This window comes from Myotis daubentonii, chromosome 1 (genome assembly GCF_963259705.1).
Source record: "Myotis daubentonii chromosome 1, mMyoDau2.1, whole genome shotgun sequence".
NCBI lineage: Eukaryota > Metazoa > Chordata > Mammalia > Chiroptera > Vespertilionidae > Myotis > Myotis daubentonii.
Genome location: NC_081840.1, coordinates 144,315,840 through 144,342,922, shown reverse-complemented (window position 1 = coordinate 144,342,922; position 27,083 = coordinate 144,315,840). Strand labels below are relative to the sequence as shown.

The following is a 27,083-nucleotide window of genomic DNA, read 5'->3' as shown; positions in this document are numbered from 1 at the left end:
TTTATTTTGGATATTCAAAATCTATACAATCTGACTTCAGTCTTTTCTGGTCAGCCTGATTTCTATGTTACTTTCTATAACTATATTTTAGTCAAACTAAAATTTAGTATTCTCCCTGTATATCCCATAATTCTTTGCCTCACTGCCTGTTATAGGCAGAATTGTGTCTTCCCCAAAATTCATAGGTTGAAGTTTTAACCCCATTACCGAAAAATGTGATAGTATTTAGAGATACAGGCTTTATAGAGATATATCAGTTAAAATGAGGCCATTAGTTGGGCCCTAATCCAATGACTGATGTTCTTTTAAAAAGAGGAAACTTAGACACAGACATGTCCAGATGGAAGACACTGTGAAGACACAGGAGAAGACAACCATCAACAAGCCGAGGAGAGAGCCCTGAAACAGCAGATCCTCCTCTTGTGGTGCTCAAAAGACCAACCCGCCGACACCTTGGTCTCAAAATTCTAGTCTCCAGAAAAGTGAGACAATAAATTTCTGTGGTTTAAGTCCTCCAGTCTGCAGTGTGTTGTTGCAGCAGCCCTAGCCTAGCCTTATTCACCTTTCCCCTTTTAACTGCCTTCCTTGTGCACATATCCAAACTATGAACTTTTATTCCAGATTTAGATGGGTCTGCCAATTCTCCATATACCAGTATATATATATCTTTGTGCAATGGGCTTCTAGTGTATATATATACTAGAAGCATATAGGCCTTCCCTCCCCTGGCTGCTGGCACTGGTTTCCCTCCATTACCCGGGATCCAGGCCTTTGGTCCAGCCGCAGCAAGGTTTGGCTCTTCAGTCTTCAATCTTCAGTCTTCAGTCTTCGTTCTGCGCCTGTGTATGCAAATTAAATGCCATGTTTGTTGGGTTAATTTGCATAGTCACTCTGATTGGTTGGTGGATATAGTGAAGTGACACCAATTTGCATGTTTCTCTTTTATTAGTGTAGATAATTCTCCCAGAATTCTCTTTCTCCTCAGAATCCTATATAAATGTATTCTCTTTCTCCTCAGAATCCTATATAAAATCTATATATCTATGACACATTTTCTATATCTCAAATTATCATTACGTATATGCCCTATTGCTCCAACTGGAATGACATTTCCTATGAAGTTGAATCTACTTCTGACTCATTCATATATTCCCTGTGGAATCTAGCAGTTCCAGTAAGTGGTAGAATCTCCATTAAGATGTTCTTGATGAGTTAAAGAATAAGTCACATTTAGAAAACAACCCATATACATATATATCTATGTGAGTGTGTATCTGTCTAATTTTAAACTGTGTCTTCTTTACTAGGACAGTAAACTCTGAACACAGGAAAGTTTATGTCTAATGAAAGTGTTCATTCAGCTTTAAAAAACACCCATACTCTTAAGCAGTAACAGGTTGGTTTCCTAAATGCATTATGGAAAATTAATACATTTTTATAACAATTTCCAAAGAAAAAATATTTAGCAATTTTATGAATTTTGATCATACTTGTACTTCTATTGTCAGTACTAATAACCTTAAGCACAATTCATCTGCTTTCAGACAGTAATTCTGCCATCTCACTGAAGGGGGGCATCATGATGCTTTCTCTAAAGCACAATATTTCATCTCTTTTCTCAAAGTCTCTTTATTTTGGTTCATCACCACCACCTCCATATTTACCCAGTGTTATAATTTATCTCCTGTTTTCTTTGCCTCTAGAGCTATCTTATTTACATTCTCCCACAAATCAACAGAGAAAAGTCACAGTCAAAATCCTTAATTACTTTATATAATCAAAAGCTGAAAGGAATGGAGAAAAGGGTTTTCCAAGATTCACCTTGAATTGCCTACTCTATGAAATCTCTCCTCACCGTGCCACAGGTAGTACTTGTCTTCATGCTTCTTGTCTTGTTCCTCTGTGAGGGTATAACAACACAAATGGAACATTTTATAACAGGTAAGTTTTCACACATTTTTCCTACCGCGACTAAACATGAAATCCAATAATTAAAAGAAAAATGTCCTTATGAACCTTTTGTGTGTGTGTCTCCAGTATATAGCACATGCTTGATACATAAAGGGCTCATCGTATGTGGAAGTACACTAGTGACTCATAGGCTCAAATTCCAATAGAGAAGGCAGGATGCTGTGGGATATACTGTTTGTTATTTATTATTATTACTAGAGGCCCAGTGCACGGATTCGTTCACTGGTGGGGGGGGCGTAGCCTGCAGGGATCAGCCCACTATGGGAGCGCCGCTCATCATGATCAGCTGAGCGGCTGTGGACCTGCACTCTGAGTGGCTGCTCCTGCTGTGGGAGCTCCGCTCATCCACTCACCCCAGTAGCTGAGCAGCTGTGGCCCTGCCCTCTGAGAAGCTGCTCCCACTGTAGGAGTGCTGCTCATCCTGGTGGGAGTGCACTGACGACCAGGGGGCAGCTCCTGCATTGAGCATCTGGCCCCTGGTGGTCAGTGCACGTCATAGCAACTGGTAGACCAGTCGTTCTGGTCATTCTGCTGTTGAGTTGTTGGGCTTTTATACACATAGATTACTACTACTACTACTATTTATAGTTGTTGCCCTTGTTCCCTTTTTCTTAAATTTTTAAAAATTTTTGGTCAAGTATTAGAAGAAAGATTCATAACTGATCTCAGTGGCAGTTACTTTTTTCTCTTCTCATCCTTCATCTTATTCCTCTCCTATTATTTTTTTTAATATATTTTATTGATTTTTTTACAGAGAGGAAGGGAGAGAGATAGTTAGAAACATCAATGAGAGAGAAACATCGATCAGCTGCCTCCTGCACATCTCCTACTGGGGATGTGCCCACAACCCAGGTACATGCCCTTGACGAGAATCGAACCTGGGACCTTTCAGTCCGCAGGCTGATGCTCTATCCACTGAGCCAAACCGGTTTCGGCTCCTCTCCTATTCTTCTTCTTATTATTGTTGCTGTTGTTATTATTATTATATTTTTTCTGTTGTCATTGTTATTATTTCCTATCATGATCTCTAAATATAGGTTTACATGTGAATTTTTAAATATAAATAACACCAGTGTCCTCAGTGTAGGATATTAAAAAGTAAAAGGTATATTTTTATAAAGTCCATAGTCCCCTAGGTCTCAGTGAATTACAATGATGCTCATCAGAATTCCCTGCCCTTTTATCATGATTATTTGACTCCCAGGTAAAGGCATTTTCTTGTGGTTCACCCCAACCTCAGCTGCCTCCAGAGGTGGTTTCTCACTTTCTAATTTGCAGACTGTGGTTTATTGACATTTGTGGGGGTTGCAATGGGCAAGTAAAGAGTTCTCAAGAGATTGAAAATTCTAGGATCAACCTTCTCTGTATAATTAAGTGCTCTACATTTCATAATAGTTTATGGCTATTTGCAATTTTAAATGAAGGCTCACTCCATAAGGAGGCCACTGTCTTTTGGCTTCTGGAAAGAAAGATGCTGCCATCAAAGGGAGATACTGGCTGCAGGACCTGAGAAGCTTGGGCCGCGAGTCTGGCAGATCCAAAGAACTAGGTAATATCTCTGGAACTGAATATAAATCAAAATTATGCTCAGGAATATGAATTTCTAACATAGAAAATAGTCCGAAGAAGATGTAAGCCTAAGTAGGGAAGTTCCAGGAAGAGTCCAAAGAGGCATGGGAGACATTCTGTGAAGATCCAAACAACAAGACATGAGTGGACTTTCATAGAGAAAACATGGTTTGGAGGCTCCACAAGTTCAGAACATGGTGCAATTCTGGAGGCCAGTTATCTGAGAATGATAGCAGAGAGGCACAAGCCCGGTGACTGGCAACTATGGTATCATGTTAAAGTAGAACCAATCATAAAATATTCCTATTGTTGCCGAAGCCGGTTTGGCTCAGTGGATAGAGCGTCGGCCTGCGGACTGAAAGGTCCCAGGTTCGATTCCGGTCAAGGGCATGTACCTGGGTTGCGGGCATATCCCCAGTGGGGGATGTGCAGGAGGCAGCTGATCGATGTTTCTCTCTCATCGATGTTTCTGACTATCTCTCTCCCTTCCTCTCTGTAAAAAATCAATAAAATATATTTAAAAAAAATATTCCTATTGTTAATAAAGGTATATTTCCTTAATTTCTCCAGGTTTCCTTTATTTTACTCACCTTTGTTCAAAATAAAGAACTGATTAAAGTTTGATCTTAGTCTGATACAAGACTCAGGAAATATGGATGCAAGCAGCTAGGGTAAAGTGAAAGGGAGAGAGCAGATAATTCAAGATTCCTCTCAGGCTCACCAACTCCCTTTTGAAATAGGAGAGGCTGCTTTGCCTAGATTCCCTTTACTGGGTCAATGCATCCATCACCTATGAGCCATGAGTGTTGGCTACTATTAGGTACAACTGCACACTTCTGTAGAGAACTGTCTCCTTGGCTGGCAGAAACTGACTCGCTACAAGATATATGAGAACTTAGCAAAAAAATAGCCACTGACTCTGGCTGATATGGGGATGCCAAACTGCATCCCAAGCTACTCACTTCAAGGCAGGACAAGTCTGTGATGCCATCCACATTGCAGAGCTCCATATGGGATGTGGTTCAGTCTAGACTTCAATGAAAACCACATTTTTGCTTAGCTTCTTGCCCTGCCTCATCTCACTTCTGTTTATTCTGATAACGTTCCAGAATACTTGTCTTAGGCTCTGGTTCTTTGGAAGTGATCTAAGATGCTTTTACTGTTGTTTATTTATATAAGTAAACATCTTAGATATGGGGTGGGTTCTAAAGTTAGAGAGGGATGAAGTGATTCCTTAGTCCACTAGTTATTGTTGAGTCACCTCTCTGAACCTCAGTTTTCTTATTACTAACATGGGAATAATAGCATTAACTTTATAAGGTTTGGAGAAGAAAGGTTAATCATATTTATGTTAATTATAATAGTTTACATTTGTGCATCAAAAATCACATTGATCATATTACATATATCAATTTATTCATTACCCTTTACTAAGTTCCTTCTATATATGAGGCACTGTCTTACATTCGTAGTATAGAGGTGGATAGACAAAAATAATTTGCTTGTGAAATATATAGGACTCAATATAAGAAAATAATACAGTGATTTATATAAATACAATGGAACAATAATGCAGGAAGTGGGTGCAGTAATGTGGTCTTAATCCTCACTAAAAACCTATGTATTTTGCAGATGAGAAAACTGTGGGTTAGAAAGGTTAACTCCATTATTCAATACCACACAATCAATCAGGAGTAAAAGAAAGTGCAAATCCAGCCGTACCTGACTTAATGACTAAGTTATAATATCTCACAGGTAATAGATACCATCTATATTAACAACAAAATCGAATAACTGAACAACAAACCACCCCACCAACTGAATCTCTGAGACAGATAATATTTAAAAAAGCAGTACAGTTTATCCTTAGATTTTTTATTCAGGATTTCAGGAAAGATCCCTCCTATTGCATTAACCTGCCAGCTTCCCAAAAGAGGAAATAGAAGAGAAAGATCTGAGAATTAGTAAGTGTACTTTCGACCTAGGATTAAATGCTTGTCTCATGAATGAGTCTGTAAGTGTTCTCTTCTCTTCAAATTATTGAAAAAGTTTGAGAAATATTGGTGATAATTATTTTTTAAATGTTTAATAGAATTGACCAATGAAACGATCTGGTCCTGCACTCTTCTTTGTGAAGAGCTTTTTGGTTACTAATTCAATCTGCTTACTTGTAATTGGTCTATTCATATTTTCTATTTTTTTATGATTTAGTATTGGTAGGTTGCATATCTCTAGAATGTATCTATTTCTTCTAGATTATACAATTTATTGGTGTATAATTGTATATAGTAGTCTCTTATGATCTTTTTTTTCCTGTGGCACCAGTTATAATGGCTCTTCTTTCATTTTTGGTTTTATTTATTTGAGTGTTCTCTCTTTTATTAACTTAGCTAAGCATTTGTCAATTAAAAATAATAGAGAGGAAAAACTTAACCATTATATAAAGGATGCCAAATTCTGATGTAGTAACTCTCTCCTCTATATGGTACTCTGTGGTCAGGGGATTATGCAATGAGTTAGTTGATCTTCTGATAAAATATTTTATCTTCTGAGAAAATTATTTTGCTGCTGTAATGAGTAATTATTCTCTTCAATTGGAAGTATGTTACATCTACATAATTGAAATGAAGTTACAGAATTATTCTTATTTTCTATCAGTCTAATAAAGCCTATAGGTCATTAGAATATTCAACTAAGATAAATTATCTATCCATCAACACTAATAAAAGAGAAAAATGGTAATTGTCGTACGACGATACCCTTTTCATTGGCTAATCAGGGCTATATGCAAATTAACTGCCAACTATGATTGGCAGTTAACTGCCAACTAAGATTGGCAGTTAACTGCCAACAAGATGGCGGTTAATTTGCATATGTAGGCAGAATGCAGGGAGGCGAAAGGGAAAGCAGGAAGAAGCCCCCTGCCACTGACAGTGATTGGAAACCCAGGGGGGAGCTAAGAGCTGGGGGGCAGGGCAAAGGCGGCCCTGGGGCCGCCTTTGCCTTTCCCCCAGCCATGATCGGAGAATCAGGAGCCTTTGCCGCCCTGGCCAGTGATAGCAGGAAGTAGGGGTGGAGCCAGCGATGGGAGCTGGGCACAGTCGAAGCTGGCAGTCCCGGAAACTAGGGGTCCCTTGCCTGGGCCTAAAGCGGAGCCCACAATCGCGGGGCCGCTGCAGCTGTGGGTCCCCGCTGCCCGAGCTGGATGCCTTAGCCAGAGGCATTAGGCCTGGGCAGGGGCGGAGCCTGCAACCGCGGGGAGCTGGGGGTCCCCTGCCCAGGCCTGACACCTCTGCCAGAGGCCTCAGGCCTGGTCAAGGGGCCGATCCGGTGATTGGTGATCGGAGGGTGATGAGGGTCAACTCCTCTGGCCGAGGCATCAGGCCTGGGTGGGGGGCTGAGCCGGGGATTGGGGGGATATGATGGTCCCCTTGCCCAGGCCTGAAGCCTGGGTCAGAGGCGTCAGGCTTGGGCGGGGGGTGGAGCAAGCGATCAGAGGGAGATGGGGGTTCCCTGCACAGGCATGATTCCTGGGCCAGAGGCCTCAGGCCTGGGTGGGGGCCAGAGCCAGTGATTGGGGGGAGATGGGAGTCCCCTGTCCAAGCCTGACACCTCTGGCGGAGGCGTCAGGCCTGGGCAAGGGGCCGATCAGGTGATCGGAGGGTGATGGGGGTCTACGCCTCTGGCCGAGGCATCAGGCCTGGGCAAGGGGCAGAGCCAGCAATCGGAGGGGTCTGGGGGTCCCCTGCCCAGGCCTGATGCTTGGGCCAGAGGCATCAGGCCTGGGCAAGGGGCCGATCCTGCGATTGGAGGGTGATGGGGGTCAATGCCTGAGGGCTCCCAGTATGTGAGAGGGGGCAGGCTGGGCTGCCCCCCCACACCCAGTGCACGAATTTCGTGCACCGGGCCCCTAGTATATATATAAAATATCTAAGCGACCAGCCAACCAGCCGATTGGCTGATTGGCCAGTAGCTATGACTTGCACTGACCAGAAGGAGGCAGATGCTCAATGCAGGAGCTGCCTAGCAACAGCAACTTTGCAGAGTGCCCTATTGCACTCCGGGACCCCTGGGAGGATGTCAGACTGCTTGTTTCAGCCTGATCCTTGCAGGCCAGACTGAGGGACCCCACAGATACATGAATCTGTGCAACAGGCCTCTAGTAATAACATAAATAAGAAATAAATGATAACATAAATAAGGAAAATTATATTTATTGAGGCTAATTATATTCAAATATATTCTAATATCTTTGCTTGACATCATTCTATCTCTTTCTTATTTTCTTACTTTAATGGAAAAGTGTATTCATCATAAACTCTCAATGCTAATAAATAAAACAGATAGATAGATGGATTCTTACTTCTTTTAAAAACAAATACATGTTAATTAACAATTGAATTCAATGACTTTTCTCTTATGAATTAGATGAGTAGAGGAAAGAAATTTGGACCTACCAGTAGAATTGAAAAACAAAATGCTATTTTCACCGAGGTCTTAAACAGATTAAAAACAACAACAACAACCTAATAAATGAATGAGCTACTCTGTTGAGTAGGCAATACTTTAGTAACTTTATTTTGTTATAAAATAGTGCTTTTAAATACTTGTGGATTAATGAAGGTCAATTCTATATTTTATCAAATAAAAGGATGGAAAACCAGGTGGAGAATCCAAAAAGACATTACATTGGTTATCTATTGCTGTCACAAATTACCTCAGAACTTAAGCAACACTTATTATCTCTCTGAGTCAATAATCCTGCTGTGGCTTAGTTGGGTGTTCATGGCTTAGTGCAGCGGTTCTCAACCTGTGGGTCGCGACCCCTTTGGGGGTCGAATGACCCTTTCACAGGGGTCACCTAAGACCATCGGAAAACACATATATAATTACATATTGTTATTGTGATTAATCACTATGCTTTAATTATGTTCAATTTGTAATAATGAAAATACATCCTGCATATCAGATATTTACATTATGATTCATAACAGTAGCAAAATTACAGTTATGAAGTAGCAACGAAAATAATTTTATGGCTGGGGGTCACCATAACATGAGGAACTGTATTAAAGGGTCCCAGCATTAGGAAGGTTGAGAACCACTGGCTTAGTGTCTCTCAGAAGTCTGCAATCAAGGTGTTATCTGGGGTTGCAGTCGTCTCAACTAGCGGGAAATTCACTTCAAAGTTCACTCAGGTGCCTATTTACAATTAAGTCTCAGGTTCTTGTGAGCTGAAGGCTGGCAGTATTGGCTCCTTGCCATGTGGTGTGGCTTTCTCCATCGGGCTTCCCACATCTTGGCAGGTGGTTTTCCCCAGAATATAGATTCTGAGATAAAGAGCCCAAAATGGAAGCCACTATCTTTTTTAAACCTGATCTTTGAACTGACATCCTATCAATTCTGCTGTATTCAATTCATTAGAAGTGAGTTGTCAAATCTAGCCATACTCAAGGCAACTATTACACAAATGTGTGAATATGAAGTAGGATTCAGAGATCCTAAGGGGCAGTCTTAGAGTCTGTCCAGCACAGATAGTATCTACTTATGACCCTCAGCGGTAATAGATATATTTCCCTTTCCTCTTAAACATCTGGAAGCAGCTCATTGTCTTCTCTAATATTTGGACATCATCAGAGAATTTTTTAAAAAAAACAGTAGAACCCAAGGGTAAGGATAAGTAACTCTAATACGGTAGTTGTATTCCAAACCTCAAGACAGACTGAAAGGGGCATATCTATGTCCTCTTAGATTTCCATTAATGTCCTAATATATCATAGCAGGATTCATGTCTTTATCTATTTTTCTACATATCTAAAAGACTTTGCTTTCTCTTTATTTTCCTTAATTATATCTTTTTTTTTAAATTTTATTGTTGACAGTATTATAGATGTCTCCCATTTTCTCCCTGTTTGCCCCATCTTAATCTTGACTCTTTACCCTTTGACCTTCATTGGAGCCCATTTACCATACATCATCACTATCTAGGCCAATTGGGCAGATGGAAAGCCTTACAAAAGGCAAAAGGTCTTGGTCTCTGCTAGATTTGGCTTCTAATGAGAGGAATTAAGGAAGAAATGTTATTCCTTTGTCTGATTTTTTAACCCAGCTAAATATAACCATTTTTGTCTGAGGTCGTTAAAACCTTCTGTAGATTGAATTTCTCTAGGCACACTCTGGGTACACATACTTCAGAAATAAATTTAGCCACAGCAGAACCTACTGTTATTAAAAGATTAAAATATGTATTTTGCATTTTATTCAGGAGGCTTGGCTGTTCCCATGAGCTAACAGTAGATTTACATTGGTTCTTGTCTTTTCTGCAGCATTTAAATCCCAATTCTAATGACTAAAGAGTATAAACCTATAAACATAAACTTTTAATGGTTTGAATAAGGTTGAAAACAAAAAGTTCTGTAGTTAAACACAATTATTTTGCAAGGGCTCAGTCAGCTTAATGTATCTTACTAGTATTTCTCACATGCAGTTCATAATTATGGGGGAGGGGCGGAAATAGCAGTGCAGAATTTTAACAGCAAACTTAGCTTTTACAATTTTCCTACTTTTTTTACTCTAAAACATCAAGCCTATTTTGTTGCCACTTTTACTCCTTTAAAAACCTTCATTAAATTCTAAAATTCTCACCCCACTTGTGAAAATGCAATGATAAAATAAACCAGTAGCAAAGTTGAATGGAATCCAGTTCTAAAATCCCCTGCCTCACTCAGCTGCTTCTTAGATACCTGAAATGTGCTGCTTAATTTAGAAAGAAAAATTGCAGCGAGCCTACAATCCTGCATTTCAGAGACAAGGGAGCAGGAAATGATTTGCAGGTGACTGAAAGGTGGTATTTGCACTTAGGATTTCCTGAGCTTTCCAATTTTAACCTTGAAGCTTACCTATCTTTGATTTTAAGAATTAGATTCAACCCACATTCTGGATGTCTCCCAACTTTAGAGGTGCATCTTGGTTGGGGATGGAAAAAAAAAAAAAGGAAGGCTACATGCTCAGCCCTAAAAGAGGCAAGAACAAAACAAAATGTAAAGGAAATAAATCCAGGCTACAGTTTAGCTTTCCTGTGAGCCAAGGACAAGGAGCTAAGTAATTTAACCCTTGGAATGTCACAGAGAACTAAAGAGCTCCGGAGAAGATTCTATTGTATTTGCCATTTTCAAGCTAAAAAATAAAATAAAATTATGGAAAAGCTAAATGAGAAAACATTTTATTTAAAAAATTTATTGCTATGAGTAAATATGGTAGAGTTAAATGTAAAATATTTATATATATTCATAATGTTTGAGTGTGTAAATGTATATAAAGTGTGAAGTAAGGTGTAAATTTCATTCTTTTTTTAAACTTAAAATGTAGGATAATGAGTTTGTTTTGGGAGGTTAATTTATGCTTTGTTGCCTAGAAATAATTTTTTTTAAATATATTTTATTGATTTTTCACAGAGAGGAAGGGAGAGAGATAGAGAGTTAGAAACATCGATGAGAGAGAAACATCGATCAGCTGCCTCCTACACATCTCCCACTGGGGATGTGCCCGCAACCCAGGTACATGCCCTTGACCGGAATCGAACCTGGGACCCTTCAGTCCGCAAGCCGACACTCTATCCACTGAGCCAAACCGGTTTCGGCAGAAATAAATTTTATCATTCTTTACTTAAAGTAACAGTATGGGGAAGTTGACTCTTGTTCAAGAGACTACTATAAACAAGAAAAACAAACAAACAAAAACTCTTAGACACAGACAACAGTATGGTGGTAACCAAAGGGTGAAGAAGGTCAAATATATGGTGACAGAAGATGACCAAGTTCTCCTTGTCTCAGGAACCCTTGCTATTTATTAACAAATATTGTCCTAAGACAAGGTAGATATACACATCAAAGGCTAGGGCTACTATACAGAATCCATGGTCAGTTTGGGGGAAATGCCTAGAGCACTCGCCAGATTCTTTATTCTGTTCAGGTGTTTGGCCAGTAGGAGGCAATAACATGTAAATTAAGATGCCCTTAGCTATCTGGCAGCAAGCATTCATCCTTTTCAGGTTTGGAGAAATGCCCTCAGCCATTTCCAGATGATTCAGGCCTGATGACATGCTGGAACTGGCTTCCTGCACTCATAGACACAGACAACACAATGGTGGTTACCAAAGGGTAAAGAGAGTCAAATATATGGTGACAGAAGATGATTTTCGTTACTGGTGAGATGATGAGACTTCGGTTTTTGTCTTCTTGAAGAAGATATTTCAATTAAGAAACAAAGGATAACAAAGTAAGTAAGAACTTATTGGCTGCAGCAAAAATATAGTTAGGAGAGTGAAACAGGAAGAGCATAGAAGTAACAGGAGAGCCTAGGCTGGGCTGCCTTGGCTCACTGGGAAGTCAGAGTAAAGGGAGCCTTGGAGACAGGATCAGGAAGTTAGCCTGAGATGAGCTACCTCTGCCCATTGTTCCCCTGGTTGCAAGTCTCATGGGTTCCCTTAGCCAAAGAAGGTGGGAGGGAATGACGCTGACATGCTCCCCTTGGGGAGAGCACTCACCAGGTCCTTTATTCTGAGCATATTTCTCTCTCTTGCTGGTGGAAACCTTAGGGGAAGTCTCAGGGGAGGGTCTCAGTAGAATATTCATCAGCTTTCCAGGTGTGCTCTTTCAGGGTCCTGGTCTCCACTGATTGGTTGGCACCAGGGCAGGGGGTCATTAGTCAATGCAGCTGGTCCTGAGGCAGCATGGCATCACTTGTCTGGTTTTGTTGCTTTTCTGGGCCTGGAGCTGAAATATAACCGAGGCTTAGGTTTTATCTTTAGGAAGGAAAAGTTTAGGGTATCTAAACCGCATGGCCAGCGACATGAAAGCTCAAGGGTCCAAAACCCCATGACCAGTGATATAGGAGAGGCTAGGAAACCCTGGGGGCAAGGTTCTTATATTTCCAGTTTTGCTCCTGGGGCTTTCTGCCCTGGTGAGTTTCTGTACTTAGCCCATTGCCCTTGCTCTGCTCATGTCTGTCTAAAGGCGATAACATTCTGACTTTGGGTGTGCTCACAATGCAATATATAGATCATGTATCATAAAAATGTATACATGAAACCTATATAATCTTATTAACCAAGGTCACCTCAAAATATTTAAAAATAAAATAACAATTTTTATTCAAGGCCTCCTGTATCTAAATTCTGAATTAACTAGAATAATGCAGCTAGCAAGCTCTCAATATATATTGGTCAAGTAACTAAATAATGCAATGAAAGAAATAACAGAGAGAAACACAGAGAGGAAAAAAGGATATAAATGACACATGAAATATTATTCCAGTGGCCACCACATCTTAAAAAACTTTTTTCACTTGTCTTCTAGGAATACTTCTCTTTTTCCTCCTATTTCACTAGTGGTAGCTTTTCAGTCTCCTATGATAGTTTCTTTTCTCTCTAATTTCTAAATACAGTATCTGTGTGCATTAGGACTTAGTCCTCAATGTTTTTGATTGTTCTCTATATATAGACAGTTCCTATGTAATCTCTTCAAATTTATTGATTTCATTATACCAACCCACCCACCCAATAGAGCTCTGAATAGAGTTCTTTCCTTACCTCTGGATTCATATGCTTACCTTTATGCTTGATCCTCCACAGTAGACTTCAAATAGCCATGTCAATGGCAAATTTTACCAAACAAGAACCCTTGAATCATACACCCTCACTTCTAATCTCTTCCTTCTTCAATCTTCCCCATATCTACCAATGATATTGCCTCTGCTAAATTTTTTCAAATATATTTTATTGATTTTTTACATAGAGGAAGAGAGTTAGAAACATCAATGAGAGAGAAATGTTGATCAGCTGCCTCCTGCACACCTTCTACTGGGGATGTGCCCGCAACCAAGGTACATGCACTTGACCGGAATCGAACCTGGGATCCTTCAGTCCACAGGCCGACCTCTATCCACCGAGCCAAACTGGTTAGGGCTGCCTCTGCTAAATTTTTGAAACTAAACTTTGAAGACTTTTATAGTTTTATTTATTTTTTATTTTTTTTTATTTTTTATTTATTTATTTTTTTTAATACCAGTCATTCAATCCTTTCACATGCCCTGTTAGTCTACATTCAAAAGAGATCCCAAAATCTTATCATTTTCACCTTGTTCATGACTGCTAAAAAACCTATTTAACTTGTTCTTCTCTTGTCTAGACTACTTGAATAGTCTCCTGGAAGTATTCCTGCTTCAATTTTTGCTCACTCTAGAGAATTTCTCACCCATAGGCTGAGGTTTGAAAATAGGAGGCATAACCAGAGCCCAAAAGTATACTCATTACCGATGCAAGTGGAAGCAGAACTGATGCCATTGTAATAACCTGATTATTATTTAACAAGAAAGGAGGGAAGAAAATAGGCATGCCATTTATACAGCTGTGCCAAAAAGCTTCATTTAACATTCTCCAAGCCTGTTCCCCGCTAATTCTTGGGGGAAGGAACTGGACAAAGGCAGTTTATACACATGCCCAGTAAAGGTCTGAATGATGTAGGAAGGTGTTTGTCTGTCAATCACACCTGAAAACAGTAATTGGCTAGGATGAGTGTGGCCACTGCAAGCACTAGAAAACCTAAATATTTAAACTTCTAAACAAAGACGTGAGCTCTTTTTCTCTCTCTCGTGCGCAGGGTTCCTGGCTCCCCTGGGCCCACATGGTCATATGGGGCTCCTCACACAGACTAATAGGCTTTAATGATCTTGGATACTAAACCACACCCAGCTGCAAAATGGAATGGAAACTCTGGACACTGGCCCTCCCTCTGGCTCTGCTGAACTCCCAGCTGCCCCTTTTTCAGGAATGTCTTGGGGGAAATGGAATATTGGAAACTAAAGAATGTAACTCCACGTCAATAAAATCTTCTCATCCTCCCACTGGGGCTTCTGAAAAACCTTATTTCAGCAATGGCCCAAGAATCACACTCTCACGAACAACAGAGGAATCCCACTCATGTATTCCTTTGGCAGCAGAAGTGCCATAATTCACTGTGCTCGTAATCAGTCACGAAGCACAGAAAGAAGATTTATAAAATGACCTGGCTTCTCTCTTCCCTTTACCTGCCAGTGTCTCCCCCAGCTGTTTCTCTTTAGGATCTGTCTCATACAGAAGCCTCAGGAAAACAGTATCGAAGACCCATCCCCTTTCTCAAATGATACAGAACAGAAATCAAGAAAGGAGAGAATGGATATAGGCCCAGGAGCAATGAGTTTTGCCCCTCTCTCCATCCCACCCATAACTCATTTTCCCCACAAAGCAAGAATGAACTATACAAAATAGAACACATGTCATGCCAAGTGCCTAGTCCCAAACTTCCAATAGCTTTACATCATACTCTAAATAAAAAACAAGTTCTTGGCCCAGCCAGTGTTGGTCAGTGGTTGAACATTGACCTATGAATGAGGAGGTCATGGTTCAGTTCCCAGTCAGGGTACATCCCCGGGTTGCTGGCTCGATTCCCAGTGTGGGGTGTGCAGGAGGCAGCCATCAATGATTCTCTCTCATCATTGGTGTTTCTATCTCTCTCTAAAAATCAATAAAAACATATTTAAAATGTTTACAAATGTAGCAGGAATTATGGGTTGAAAGCTACTATAGATTTTTGCTTCTGAAACCAACATTCCCAGGAACATGAAGACACTTTTATGAGTGTACATACAATTTCCCACACTCACTCTCAGTCCCACAGCACCAGCTCCAGGAGTGCCCGGTGCCCTACACAACCTTCCGAATACAGCCGATGTGCTTCCTCTCCACCTTCCCAACCTCATACACATTGTTCTTGTTGCCAACAACCATACAGGGAAAGGAATTCTGAAAACTCTAGTTTTAGGATAGCTGACCACCACAGTAAGCATTGCCATAAGATGTAAGAAGTATCTTTCTACCTTTTTAAAAAAATGAATTTTACTTTAAAGCTAAAGTTGACTACCCTGGGACTTGTGGTCAATACACTCTAATTATGATTGAGGAATTATTTTCTATATTTTGAGGAGGAATCCCTATGACCACAATCATCAGGCAATACTGGTTACTATGAATGGTTTACATATTTCCCACATATTATTTCTCCTTTGCATGGAACAAAGGATTCTTAGAAAAGTGTGGCAACCCTGATGGCAAAATTTCAACCTCCAACCTGCATCCATGTGACTATGACATCCCTAATATTTTTGCATGTGTATTTTACATATCTTTGTCACTACATGCTTCATTCTGGATATTTCCTTCTGCCCTTTTTTATTTTCTTTCTTCACTTATATTTACCTTCTGTAAATCCATCCACTAAATTTTCCATTTGAATTTTTAAAAATTGTATGCATATATATAATATTAAATTTCCCATTGATTATTTTTATGCTTCCAATGCTGTAAAACTCTTCAATATTGTCTTATATTTTACTTAATATATACAGCACATTTATTTTAGTCTTTGACTTTTTCTGTATTTATTTCCTGTATACCCTGTGGATCTGTTTCTACTATATGTTTTATTTATTTGCTTTAAATTTTGATCATATTTTTTGAGTTTTGAATGATATTTTTTGGTTAAGTGTCTTCTATTGAATATTTTGAAAATGTAGAATAGTTTGAGTCTTAGGCAGTGATTGTTTTCCTTCGTGAGATTTTTAGTTTCCTTCTGGTAAGTGTCTAAGGATACTAACAATTTCAGAGCAGTTAATCCTTTATCAGAATTGACATGAATTACAGTAGGACTCTAGTCCCTATGAGGATGCTTCTAATTCCATTCATTCTTACTCTAGAGTATAAACTTTCATGGTCTCAGCTCAAAGTGGGGAAGGGGAGTTGACAGGGTTCATTTTCCCTATTGAACCTTGCATAATAAAGAATTTAGCCTTGCCCCAAAAGAATCAGATTTCTGTTATCAGCTTCTGGGAGATAATCTCTATCATACTTCATAGGAGTGTCATTGTTTAGAGTAGTGGCTGGACACAGGATCTCAGGGTGTGTTTGGTCATATCCAATAATCTTAGGGTGGAGCTAGCCAGCCCAGAGAGACCAACCCTGTGATTTAAGGTGGGGACTTTCAGGTCATGCAGTATTAATTAACCTGGAAAATGAGTTCAATTATGTCAGCAATTAATCAATTAATCGTGCCTCTGTAATAGAGCCCCAGTGAGAACTCTGAACATTGACACTGATATGAGCTAACCCGGTTGGCAACACTCCAGGCTGCCAGCAGTGTGACACGCCCTAACTCCACATGAGAGGACAATGGGAGCTCCACGTTTGGAACCCTTCCAGACTCTGCCCTATGCATCTCTTTCTTTGGCTGATTTGAAGCTGTATCATGAGCAGACTAGCTTTTAGTGAGTTCTGTGAGTCACTCTAGAGCAGTGGTTCTCCACCTTCCTAATGCCGCGACCCTTTAATACAGTACCTCATGTTGTGGTGACCCCCAACCATAACATTATTTTCGTTGCTACTTCATAACTATAATTTTGCTACTGTTATGAATCATAATATAAATATCTGATATGCAGGATGTATTTTCATTGTTATAAATTGAACATAATTAAAGTATAGTGATTAATCACAATAACAATATGTAATTATATATGTGTTTTCCGATGGTCTCAGGCAACCCCTGTGAAAGGGTCGTTCAACCCCCAAAGGGGCCGCGACCCACAGGTTGAGAACCACTGCTCTAGAGAATTCTAAAACCGGAGGGTAGTTTTGGAGCCTCTGACCCTGCAGTTGGTGTCTGAAGTGAGAGTGGTCTTACGGAGGATTGTGCCATCAACCTTCACAATTTGGCTAACTCCAGGCAGACCTGGATCCCAATGTCATGTCCTCTCCTATATGCAAAGCTTATCTTTCAACCACTTATCTGCCCTTCAGGAACTGGCAGAAGCATCTTACAAAAAACTGGTTCTGATTCCAGGATCACCCCACCAGGCTGGCTTCTTTTTTAACTGGATCCTTCTAGTTCTTCACTGCCTCTTTACGTCGGTGATGCTTTAGAGAAGATGCTTCATATACTTTTAAAAATGTTACTAACTGTTTTCGGGTCCATATTTCAGTTCACATTGTAATCTACCATTATCAGAATGAAAAAAAAACTTTCAATATTGATTATATACATAAAAATGTTTAAATATGCATGTTATAACTACCATAAATAAATCAGAAGAAAAGTTGTACATTATTTTAAAAATCAAAAAGGACTAATTACAAACAAATAGTATCATATAGGCCTAATATACAAGGGTAATATTAACAATATGCCAGAAAAAAAAGGAAAAAGGCACATACATATACTTAATAGAAAAATGCATGCAATTAATTCTGAGATATATGAGGGGCAAGGGGTTGGGACTCAAATATAAGAGAGATCAAAATTAAACATATTGAAATACCATTTCTTACCTATTATATTTTTAAAAATGAAATATTGTGAATTCATGAATATTTTGTCCTGAAAACTATGTACTTCCTACTATGTCCATTCTAAAACCCAAGTAGTGCTGGGCAGACCTAGTGCTTATAATTTAACTAAAGGCCTGTTGCACGAAAAGATTCATGCAATAGGCTTTCCCTTCCCCTGGCTGCTGGCACCAGTTTTCCTCTGGCACCCAGGACCCAGACCTTCACTCTGGCCACCGCCTTCCATCTTCGCTCTGGACACAGTCTTTGCTGTGGCTGGAGCCTTCAGTCTTTGCTCCTCGCTCTGGCCAGAGTCTTCAGTCTCCAACCAGAGCTGCTCTTATAGCTCCTTCCGCCCCCCACCCTCCCCCTCATAGCTTGATTGCTGCTTCGCCTGCAGACCTCACCAGACCTCACCGTCTGGCTCCTAGGTTCCAGGGGACTGCCTTGCCTCTGGCCCAGCTTTCTGATCAAGATCACGGCCGCAGGCAAGGTGGCTCCTGGGTCCCGGGGGTGCCGCCTTGCCTGCAGCCTGGTTTTCTGATCACAATCACCGGCTGGGGGAGGCCGGCAAAGGCGGCCCTGGTTCTCCGATCCAGCCTTTGTCCTGCCACCTGGGTTTCTGATCACCGTTTTTCCGTCCTTCGCTTCCTATCATTGTGCTTATGTATGCAAATTAACCACCATCTTTGTTGGCGGTTAACCACCATCTTTCTTGGCAGTTAATTTGCATATTGCCTTGATTAGCCAATGGAAAGTGTAGCAAAGGTACAGTCAATTACCCTTTTTTTCTTTTATTAGATAAGAGGATCTCTAAAGCCCTTTCTCAATAAAATAACAAGGAACTTGGAGAAATCCTTGGTTTCAGGTTTGGGTAGTAAGTGTACAAGATGAACCTAGAATATATTGTTATTCCAGAAGTAATGGATTCCAAAGGATTAATATGGTCATGTTAAAAGTGCCAATAAGTGTTGGTGTCTAGCCCCAGCAGATCCAGGGGTTCCCAAAGGTGTGGATGGAGTTGGTGAAGAAGAAATGACAGAAAGACAGCGTTCAGTTTATCAGCAGCTTAGCCAGGTTCTCTAGCCAGGCTCTGTCTTTATTCTCCTGTTACATCAGTATTTATACCAGTTGATTTTAATCCTATCCATTCTATTCCAAAGGTTAGGGCGTTTGTTATCTCCATTCCAAGATCACTACTCTATTGTTCTGTTAAGCTACAAGGAAGTAACTGAAGGAGATTATCCTAAGTAAAGATTATGTAGCTTAAGTGTGATTGTTCGTAGTTAAAGTGATTAAATTCCTGCCTGGCACTTAGTTAAGGGGTTTTACTGATTTATTCCCTTCCTTAGTCCTGTTAATCCCTAACTCCAGGGAAAAATCCCCAACTGGGGAAACAACCTTTCTCGGAGAGGTGACCTTGGTTAAAACACATAGCTCTAAGAAGGGGAAAAAACATATTAAGAACAGTATGCCATATATGCCAGGTCCCTTGAAACATATGCTGTGCAGATGTTTCTTCCCTGCAGCAACTGTGTCAAGCAGCAAGGATGGACTGGCTTCCGGCAAATTCCCCCTTTTTTATTTTTTAAATGATAGCGCGTGTAAATCAGCAGCCACCTCTTGGATTGCATTGTTTAAGACTCAGGAGGAGACTGGGAAAAGACTTATTAAAGTTATGAATAAAAATAGGCCTGTGCTTAAAAGCATGGGGATAATGATTTGTTTAAAGATGTACCCTTGTAAGGGCTTCTTCAAGAGCATTAACCTTGGCTTCTAATTTTTGTTTGTTTGTTTTCTGTTCAGATTTTATTTGAAATCTAATTCAAATTGCCAAAGCTACAAAATGGGGGAAGACATCTGTATTAGTTTTGCTAAGTCACAGCATTCTAAAACAAAATACTACTGCCAGCAGATCCATTATACACATTTCTGATGAAATTCATTACCACAATAATTTCATCTTGAAAACAGCCACAACAAAAGTAATTTACACAATATAAAACAATGACAGGTCTACAGATGCAGTTACTCATGAGTTTACACATGCTTCACAAATAAACAAACAAAAATCCCAGGAATGCTCTTTCATTTGATTTTTTTTTTAAAACAGACCATTCAGGCACAAAACAAAATTGCATTTCCAATAAGTGACAGCATCTTAAAAATGTATGTCAATTTTTGTTTTTCTTTGACTTTTTATTAGACCTGTGTGGAGATCGGGACTGGGATCTGGATTTCTTCCCTGATTTTTTAGGGGATCTAGATCAGTGATGGCGAACCTTTTGAGCTCAGCGTGTCAGCATTTTGAAAAACCCTAACTTAACTGTGGTGCCGTGTCACATATAGAATTTTTTTGATATTTGCAACCATAGTAAAACAAAGATTTATATTTTTGATATTTATTTTATATATTTAAATGCCATTTAACAAAGAAAAATCAACCACAAAAATGAGTTCGCGTGTCACCTCTGACACGCGTGTCATAGGTTTGCCATCACTGATCTAGACTGTGATTGCCTAGACCTTTTAGGCGTTCTTGAACCAGATGGTAATCTTTTGGCCTTTTTGCTAACATCTCGAGGAGAATCTTTGTGAGATGACCTGGATCTCGAACTCTCTTTATGCGATCTTTCTGAATCCTCTGATCGCTCCGACTTTGGTGATGGGGACTTCACTTGTCTACCACTGCTACTGCGAGATGAGCTAGGGGACATACTGTGTCGCCTTTTCCTTTCTTTCCTTGTTGGAGTACACTCATCTTTTTCCTTCTTGTCTTTGGATCGAGATTCCAATTTTTCTTTATACTTCTTATCTCTTTCTCATTCTCTTTCTAATTCTTTCTCTTTCTCTCATTGAAGAGGTTTGTCTCTGTAGTGTTCTACTTGCTCCTGAAAGCTCTGGCCTGGTTTTTTAGGCCATTTTCCAGTTTCCAGTTCATCCTGAAACTTCATGCAAAGTTTGGCTTGTTTTTCCTCACTCATTTCAGAGTATTTAGAGAACTTGGACTTGGTCATTTCTTCTTTGATTGGATTAGAATATAAATGATGTTCTTCAGATTTGGAACTTTGAGTATTTTCTTCATCTTCACTTTCTTCTTCTTGATTTTGATTTTCTTCTTCTAATTCTTCATGCTGGTCAAATAACTCCCATTTAGAAGTTGTTACAGCCTTTTCTTCCAATTCAGATTCATTTACAGCTTCCCATTTTGATGGAGCAACTTTAAAGATAGGCTCATTCTTCTTTGAGTCTTCAGTGGCATCCACTAAAGGCACTCCATCAAGATCATCATCAAAACTCTTTATAGGGACTCCATCAAGGTCATCAATGGGAGTAGCATCAATAGGAATTCCATCCACATCTTCCAAAGGTGCACCCTCAAGCTCTTCTTCAATAGGGGCACCATCAAGGTCATCTGGTACATCCTCTGTTTCCTTTTCTTCAATAATATTTACAAGTCCTAAGAAAATATTTTGCATTTTGATCAAAAATGGTTCTAGATAAATTGCCCAATCTTCCCATACTCTGAAGCAGGTCATTACCTGTTGCTTAAAGTTTTCAGACTGTAAATGGCCTTGAATTGTACGATAGATAGCATTGAGGTCTGAAAATATCTGACATAACTTTGTTTCAAAAAATTTTCTATAATATGAAGCATTGGCAACTTTTGCTGAAGAGTTGTACGAAGCATCAGAAACCAAATATAATCTGGTAATCTATTTGGGAAGGGGCGTCTTTAGGATGGACAATGATTCAGTAATGCTATCCACTATTTCTTCAGCAGCTTCAGGATTAAGACAGAAAACCATTGCATCTCCAATATCATTTTTCCTTGGCGTTAACCCTCGCAGGATTTCTTCTAATTTGTCCCTCTGTTCTTCCTTAAGTGCTCCCTTTTTATTATGCTCCTCTACAAAAGCTTCTGTTTCTTGCTCTTCTGACATCTCATGCAGGTATGGATTTAATGGTGGTGGCCTCCAAAATGATCCATTTTTGAACATACAAAAATCTTCTGTCCGCCACTTATTTGGAGAATCTCCTTTAAGAATCGAATAAAGCTTCCACATATAGTAAACATGGGCTGGTGTCTGGTTTTCAAATAAGAATCTGAACATGGGATTGTTGATTTCTCTGTTCATAATCATAGCTTCAAACATTGGCCCTTCATGTACAACAAACTCTGTCATTCGATGTATCAGGGCGAGCAAATTCCTTTCTGTTGGATAACCACTTTGACTATGGCTTGCGACAGAGTCTTCTCAAAATCCTCCTTGTTTTTAGGTGGTGGTAACATGGGAGCATTGGGATTTTTTGACCACTCTCTAGACTGCGCATTAAAAGGCAGTCCTGATGGAGGTGGGGGAAGGATATGTTCCATCATAGACGGTGGAATGTATATTGGATGTGGAGGAATAGGCATAGCTTTACCCCAACCTAACTTCATTTCAAAAGACATAATCATCTTTCCATTTAAATTTTTTAAAGCTCTTTCAGCATCTCTTCTATTCATAAAGGACACAAAGCCACAATTTCTCTCCCTTGCTCTTTCTTCATCAGTTCTAGGCCACATAATTTTCATACTGGCTAATGGTTCAAATCTTCCAAATTCTTGGCACAGCATTCCTTCATTCATCTGTGGATTAATGTTTCCAAGGTATAAATTAGTAGTGCTTGGATCTCCCACATCATGTGACCCATGAGCATAATCATCCAGAACAGATGATCTATTTCTTCTTGAAGGTGCATCCATGGAATGCCGCTGACCATCAGAATCTGACTGAAGAGGTTCAAATCGACTTAACCTGCCTTTTGTTTTATGTCTCTCATCACGCTCTTCTTGAATTTGTTTCAATTCTTCTTTGAAGATTTCCAAATTGCTTTTTTTCTTTTCTTTCTTCCGTTTCTTCAGTAGAGGTTTTTTGGTTTCTATCACAAGAAGAGATTGTGGTCTTTCATTGGATTACTTATTTGGAGGGTTTTCTTGATCTGCAAATCTTGAAGATGGATTATAGATTTTGCCTCTTTTTTCATCTGTTTCATGTTCTTCTTTAGCTGCATTAACAACACCTCTGCGCACAAATGTCTTCACTTTATTACCATCACTTCCTTCAAAAGCAGCAAGAAATTCCTCATAAATCTCAGCAGCAGCCTTTTCATCCTCCTTTTTCTTCAATTCTTCTTGCTCCTTCTTACTTAAAGTTCACTTAGCTGTACTCATTTTTCCAATACTGAATGCTTTAAGTCTGTTTTCTAGAAGAGGTTTTGAAGTATTCTGGTGAGGAGAATCACAAAGGCTTTCACGGGCACTTTCATTCCTATAATTATGTTTTCTTGGGCTCTTAGGTCGTGTTCGACTTGGCATATCACTTTCTGAGGGTCCAGATGCATCCATATGTGCATCTGAAGATCCAGATGAATGAACATCTGATGATCTTAGATTTGAACTGGCCTTCTGAGAGCCGTCTGGCATTTTGTCCGCCATCTTGAGCTTTGCCCCTCCTTCCGGCTTCTAATTTTTTGGCTATTATTTCTTGGGTAGCTAGAGTGAGAGAAATATTCTTTGGTAATTGATCTACATGCTGAGCTGTATGGACTTCCTGTACTAAGGCTGTGGTTGCAGTAGCAAGTGATCCTATAATTGTAATGAGTGCAGTTATGCCTAAGACTAATTCTACTACAAATCTTTTTGAACATGTTAAAGTAATTACAGTGGGACCTTGACTTACGAGTTTAATTTGTTCTGAGACTGAGCTCGTTAAGGAGCTTGTTAAGGAGCTTGTTAACTCAAATTACTCTGTCAACTCAATGCAAAAAATGGGCCGAGAGACAGCTGGTATCTCAAAACACTCGTTAGTTGGGAAACTCGTAAGTCAAGGCCCCACTGTACTCGCTTGACTGCCTGTATGAGGTGAGAAAGGAAATCCTGATATGGTTCCTTGACCTTCTGTTTAACCTCTGTAACGGTAGTTGTTTTTCCTGCTGTACAGGGTAAGGATTTCCAGGCATTTACTACACAACTGGTTACTTTAATAAGTGCCTCTTTGGGCATATACATTTGCTCCTGAGCCGTGATAAAATCACCTTCTCCTAATATCATGTCTAGGGTTATTCCTCCTCTGGAATTTTTGCTAGTGGTTACAGCTTTCTTAGCAAGATCATTATGTTCAGTTTTCCATAATAAATAATCGCCTTCTGAGAGACAGGTCTTACAAGCCTGTGACCAATCAGAAGGAGTCATCCATTTACTGGCTAGGGCTTCCACCAAGGTTTGTGTGTAAGGAGCTAGAGGGCCATATTCAGAGCAGGCCAGTTTTAATTCTTTAAGTACTTTGTAAGGTATAGGCTCCCAGGTGGGATCATCGTCACCAAACTCATTCTCATATGCAACTGGGAAGCAGAGTGAGAATTCAAGATCTCCATTAGCTTCAACTTCTCTTATAGCCCTTTGAAATTTAGACATGGAGCTCATAGGAGCTGGAGGACCTGGTTTAGGCTTCCTTTCTAATTTAGGGAGCCTGTTTTGAATGGAAGGGCTTTTCTCCTCTCTACTGACTGGAAAGGACCAAGGGTCATGTTTATGATATTTATTCTCCTTCCGATCAGTAGGTATAGCTAAATTGCTTTTAGATTGAGCTGGAGAAAATAATGATGTGTCCTCTCTAGGTGGAGCCTAGGGCCTATTTAAAGTTTGAGAAAGTTCAACCGTTTTTGCCTCTGGTGCCAAGGTGTCACGAATTGAATTCCAGAGGGAAAGGGTATCTGCCAGGACCTTTTCAGATCCATGGTCTCTGTAATAAGTCTTTAATTGCTCTCCTACTTTAGTCCAAGTTTCTAAATTAACAGTTCCTTCCTCAGGAAGCCATGGACATACTTCTTGTATAACACGTTCTGTCTGACTGGGAGTAACCTTAACTCCTCTGCTAGCAAGCATATGTGTTAAAAGATCAATACAGAGTCTTTTTTCTTTAGACTCAGTATGACCCATCTTCTCAATCTAAGTTCTGTACTATCCAACCTCTTACCCTACTTTATCCTCTATAGGGGGATCTTCAGCACCCTATGGTGCAGTCCTATTGTCCTGAGTGCAGGGGGGCTTACCTAGGGGTTCCTGTTCAGGTGCCAGATGTTGGGGTCCAGCCCCAGCAGGTCCAGGGGTTCCCAAAGGTGTGGACGGAGTCAGCAAAGAAGGAATGACACAGAGGCAGCGTTCAGATGATCAGCAAAGCCAGGCTCTCTAGCCAGGTTCTCTAGGTAGGTTCTATAGGTAGGTTCTCCAGCCATTTCTGTGTTTATTGTCTTGTTACATCTGTATTTATACCAGTTGATTTTAATCCTATCCATTCTATTCCAAAGGTTAGGGCGTTTGTTATCTCCATTCCAAGATCACTACTCCATTGTTCTGTTAAGCTACAAGGAAGTAACTAAAGGAGATTATCCTAAGTAAAGATTATGTAGCTTAAGCATGATTGTTCATAGTTAAAGTGATTAACTGCCACTGGCACTTAGTTAAGGGGTTTTACTGATTTATTCCCTTCCTTAGTCCTGTTAATCCCTAATTCCAGGGAAAAATCCCCACCTGGGGAAACACCCTTTCTCAGAGAGGTGACCTTGGTTAAAACACATAGCGCTAAGAAGGGGAGCAAACATATTAAGAACAGTATGCCATATACACCACGTCCCTTGAAACATATGCTGTGCAGATGTTTCTTCCCTGCAGCGACTGTGTCAAGCAGCAAGGATGGATCGGCTTCCAGCAAATAAGAATTAGCTTTCATTGGCATCAGATGGAACAATTTAAGCATCATAAAGAGAGCACCTACAAAGGATTGAATCATATCAAATATGTAAAAGTCATAATATAACAACAATGCTCTCACTGACCAGCAGTGAAGGTTTCTAGGGCATCAAAACATCATTTTAAAATTTATTAGTAAGATAAAGAATATATATTTATCATTATTCTTGCATAAGCTGTATTTAAAGTGAACCAAATAATTGGTAACATGTTTTGTTTTGTTTTTAAATAATCATAGCTAATACATGGAGGGAAAACATTAAAATTGAAACCACAACTTATAAAATCTAATTAAATAATTTTCTTAAATCTATGATGCTAAAATTATTAGGGTGAAATGCTGATGGGAAAATTTACAATGGAATAAAATGATAAAATTTAATTTTTAAGTTTGATAACTATGGGTATGCATCTCATGAACCCATGTTATAGGAGGTCCACATAACCGCCTTTACAAATGTTTTACTCCTCCAAATTAATACTAAAACTAATACAATCTTTAGATAACACTATTAGTTTCAAGAACCTGCAGGCTAATTTAGCAATCAGATAAATAAAATAGAGAATATTATTCAAAAGAAAAAAGATCAATAAAAATAAATCAAGGTAAGGAAATACTATGAAATAAAAATTTTGAAAACATAACAAAACTTGTGGTGATTTTATTTTATAACTGTACAAATCTGTTAAATGTTTCTTATATAGAATTTATAGGAATGAGGTATGTATTTATATAATTCAATGTGTGATTTTTTTATGAAGTAGAATAACTGACTAAAGACTACATTATTATAAATCAAATCACACCTCACGTTGATTCATTTTATGCACAGGTTTATGAATATATCTGATTGAATTTTAAGTTTCAATTACTCCTAAATTTTTAGTTTAGAATTTGTTTGTCCCTTCTTTGGCAATCCTAATAACTTTATATAAATTATTTGTAAACAATGTTAATGTGCAGAAAATTCTGATATTAAAATACTTAGAGCTATATATTTAATCAAAAGGTTCCTATACTTTATTATAAATAAGTCTTACATTCCCTTTTGTGGGTTTACATTACAATGTCACTCCAAAGCCAGGCACACTGAAAATTTTAAAGTTATTTTTATCCTCAATGGAAATACATTGATGTTACACACTTTAAAAGCAGAAGAGTTGAAAGGAGAGAATTTTATATTGATATATAGAGAATAAAGAGCATCACTCCCCCCAAAATCTCCTACAGCATCTCTGAAATCACCAGAGATTTCCTTGAAATTTTACTTCAATGAGATAAGGATTCAGGGAAATGTTTAGTTAGTACACATGCATCCTCTTTATTTCTGCCAA

The 27,083-nt window shown here is 39.3% G+C and overlaps 1 protein-coding gene across 1 annotated transcript; it reads right to left on the bottom strand.

Annotated features, from left to right (window-relative positions):
• Window positions 1-19,733: 19,733 nt before the first annotated feature.
• On the bottom strand, window positions 19,734-23,450 carry LOC132214358 (U2 snRNP-associated SURP motif-containing protein-like). Its single transcript, XM_059661504.1, is given in 3 exon segments — window positions 19,734-20,222; window positions 20,466-22,178; window positions 22,181-23,450. Coding segments are annotated over 3 exon segments (3,063 nt in total). The 5' UTR covers window positions 23,436-23,450; the 3' UTR covers window positions 19,734-20,127.
• Window positions 23,451-27,083: the final 3,633 nt, after the last annotated feature.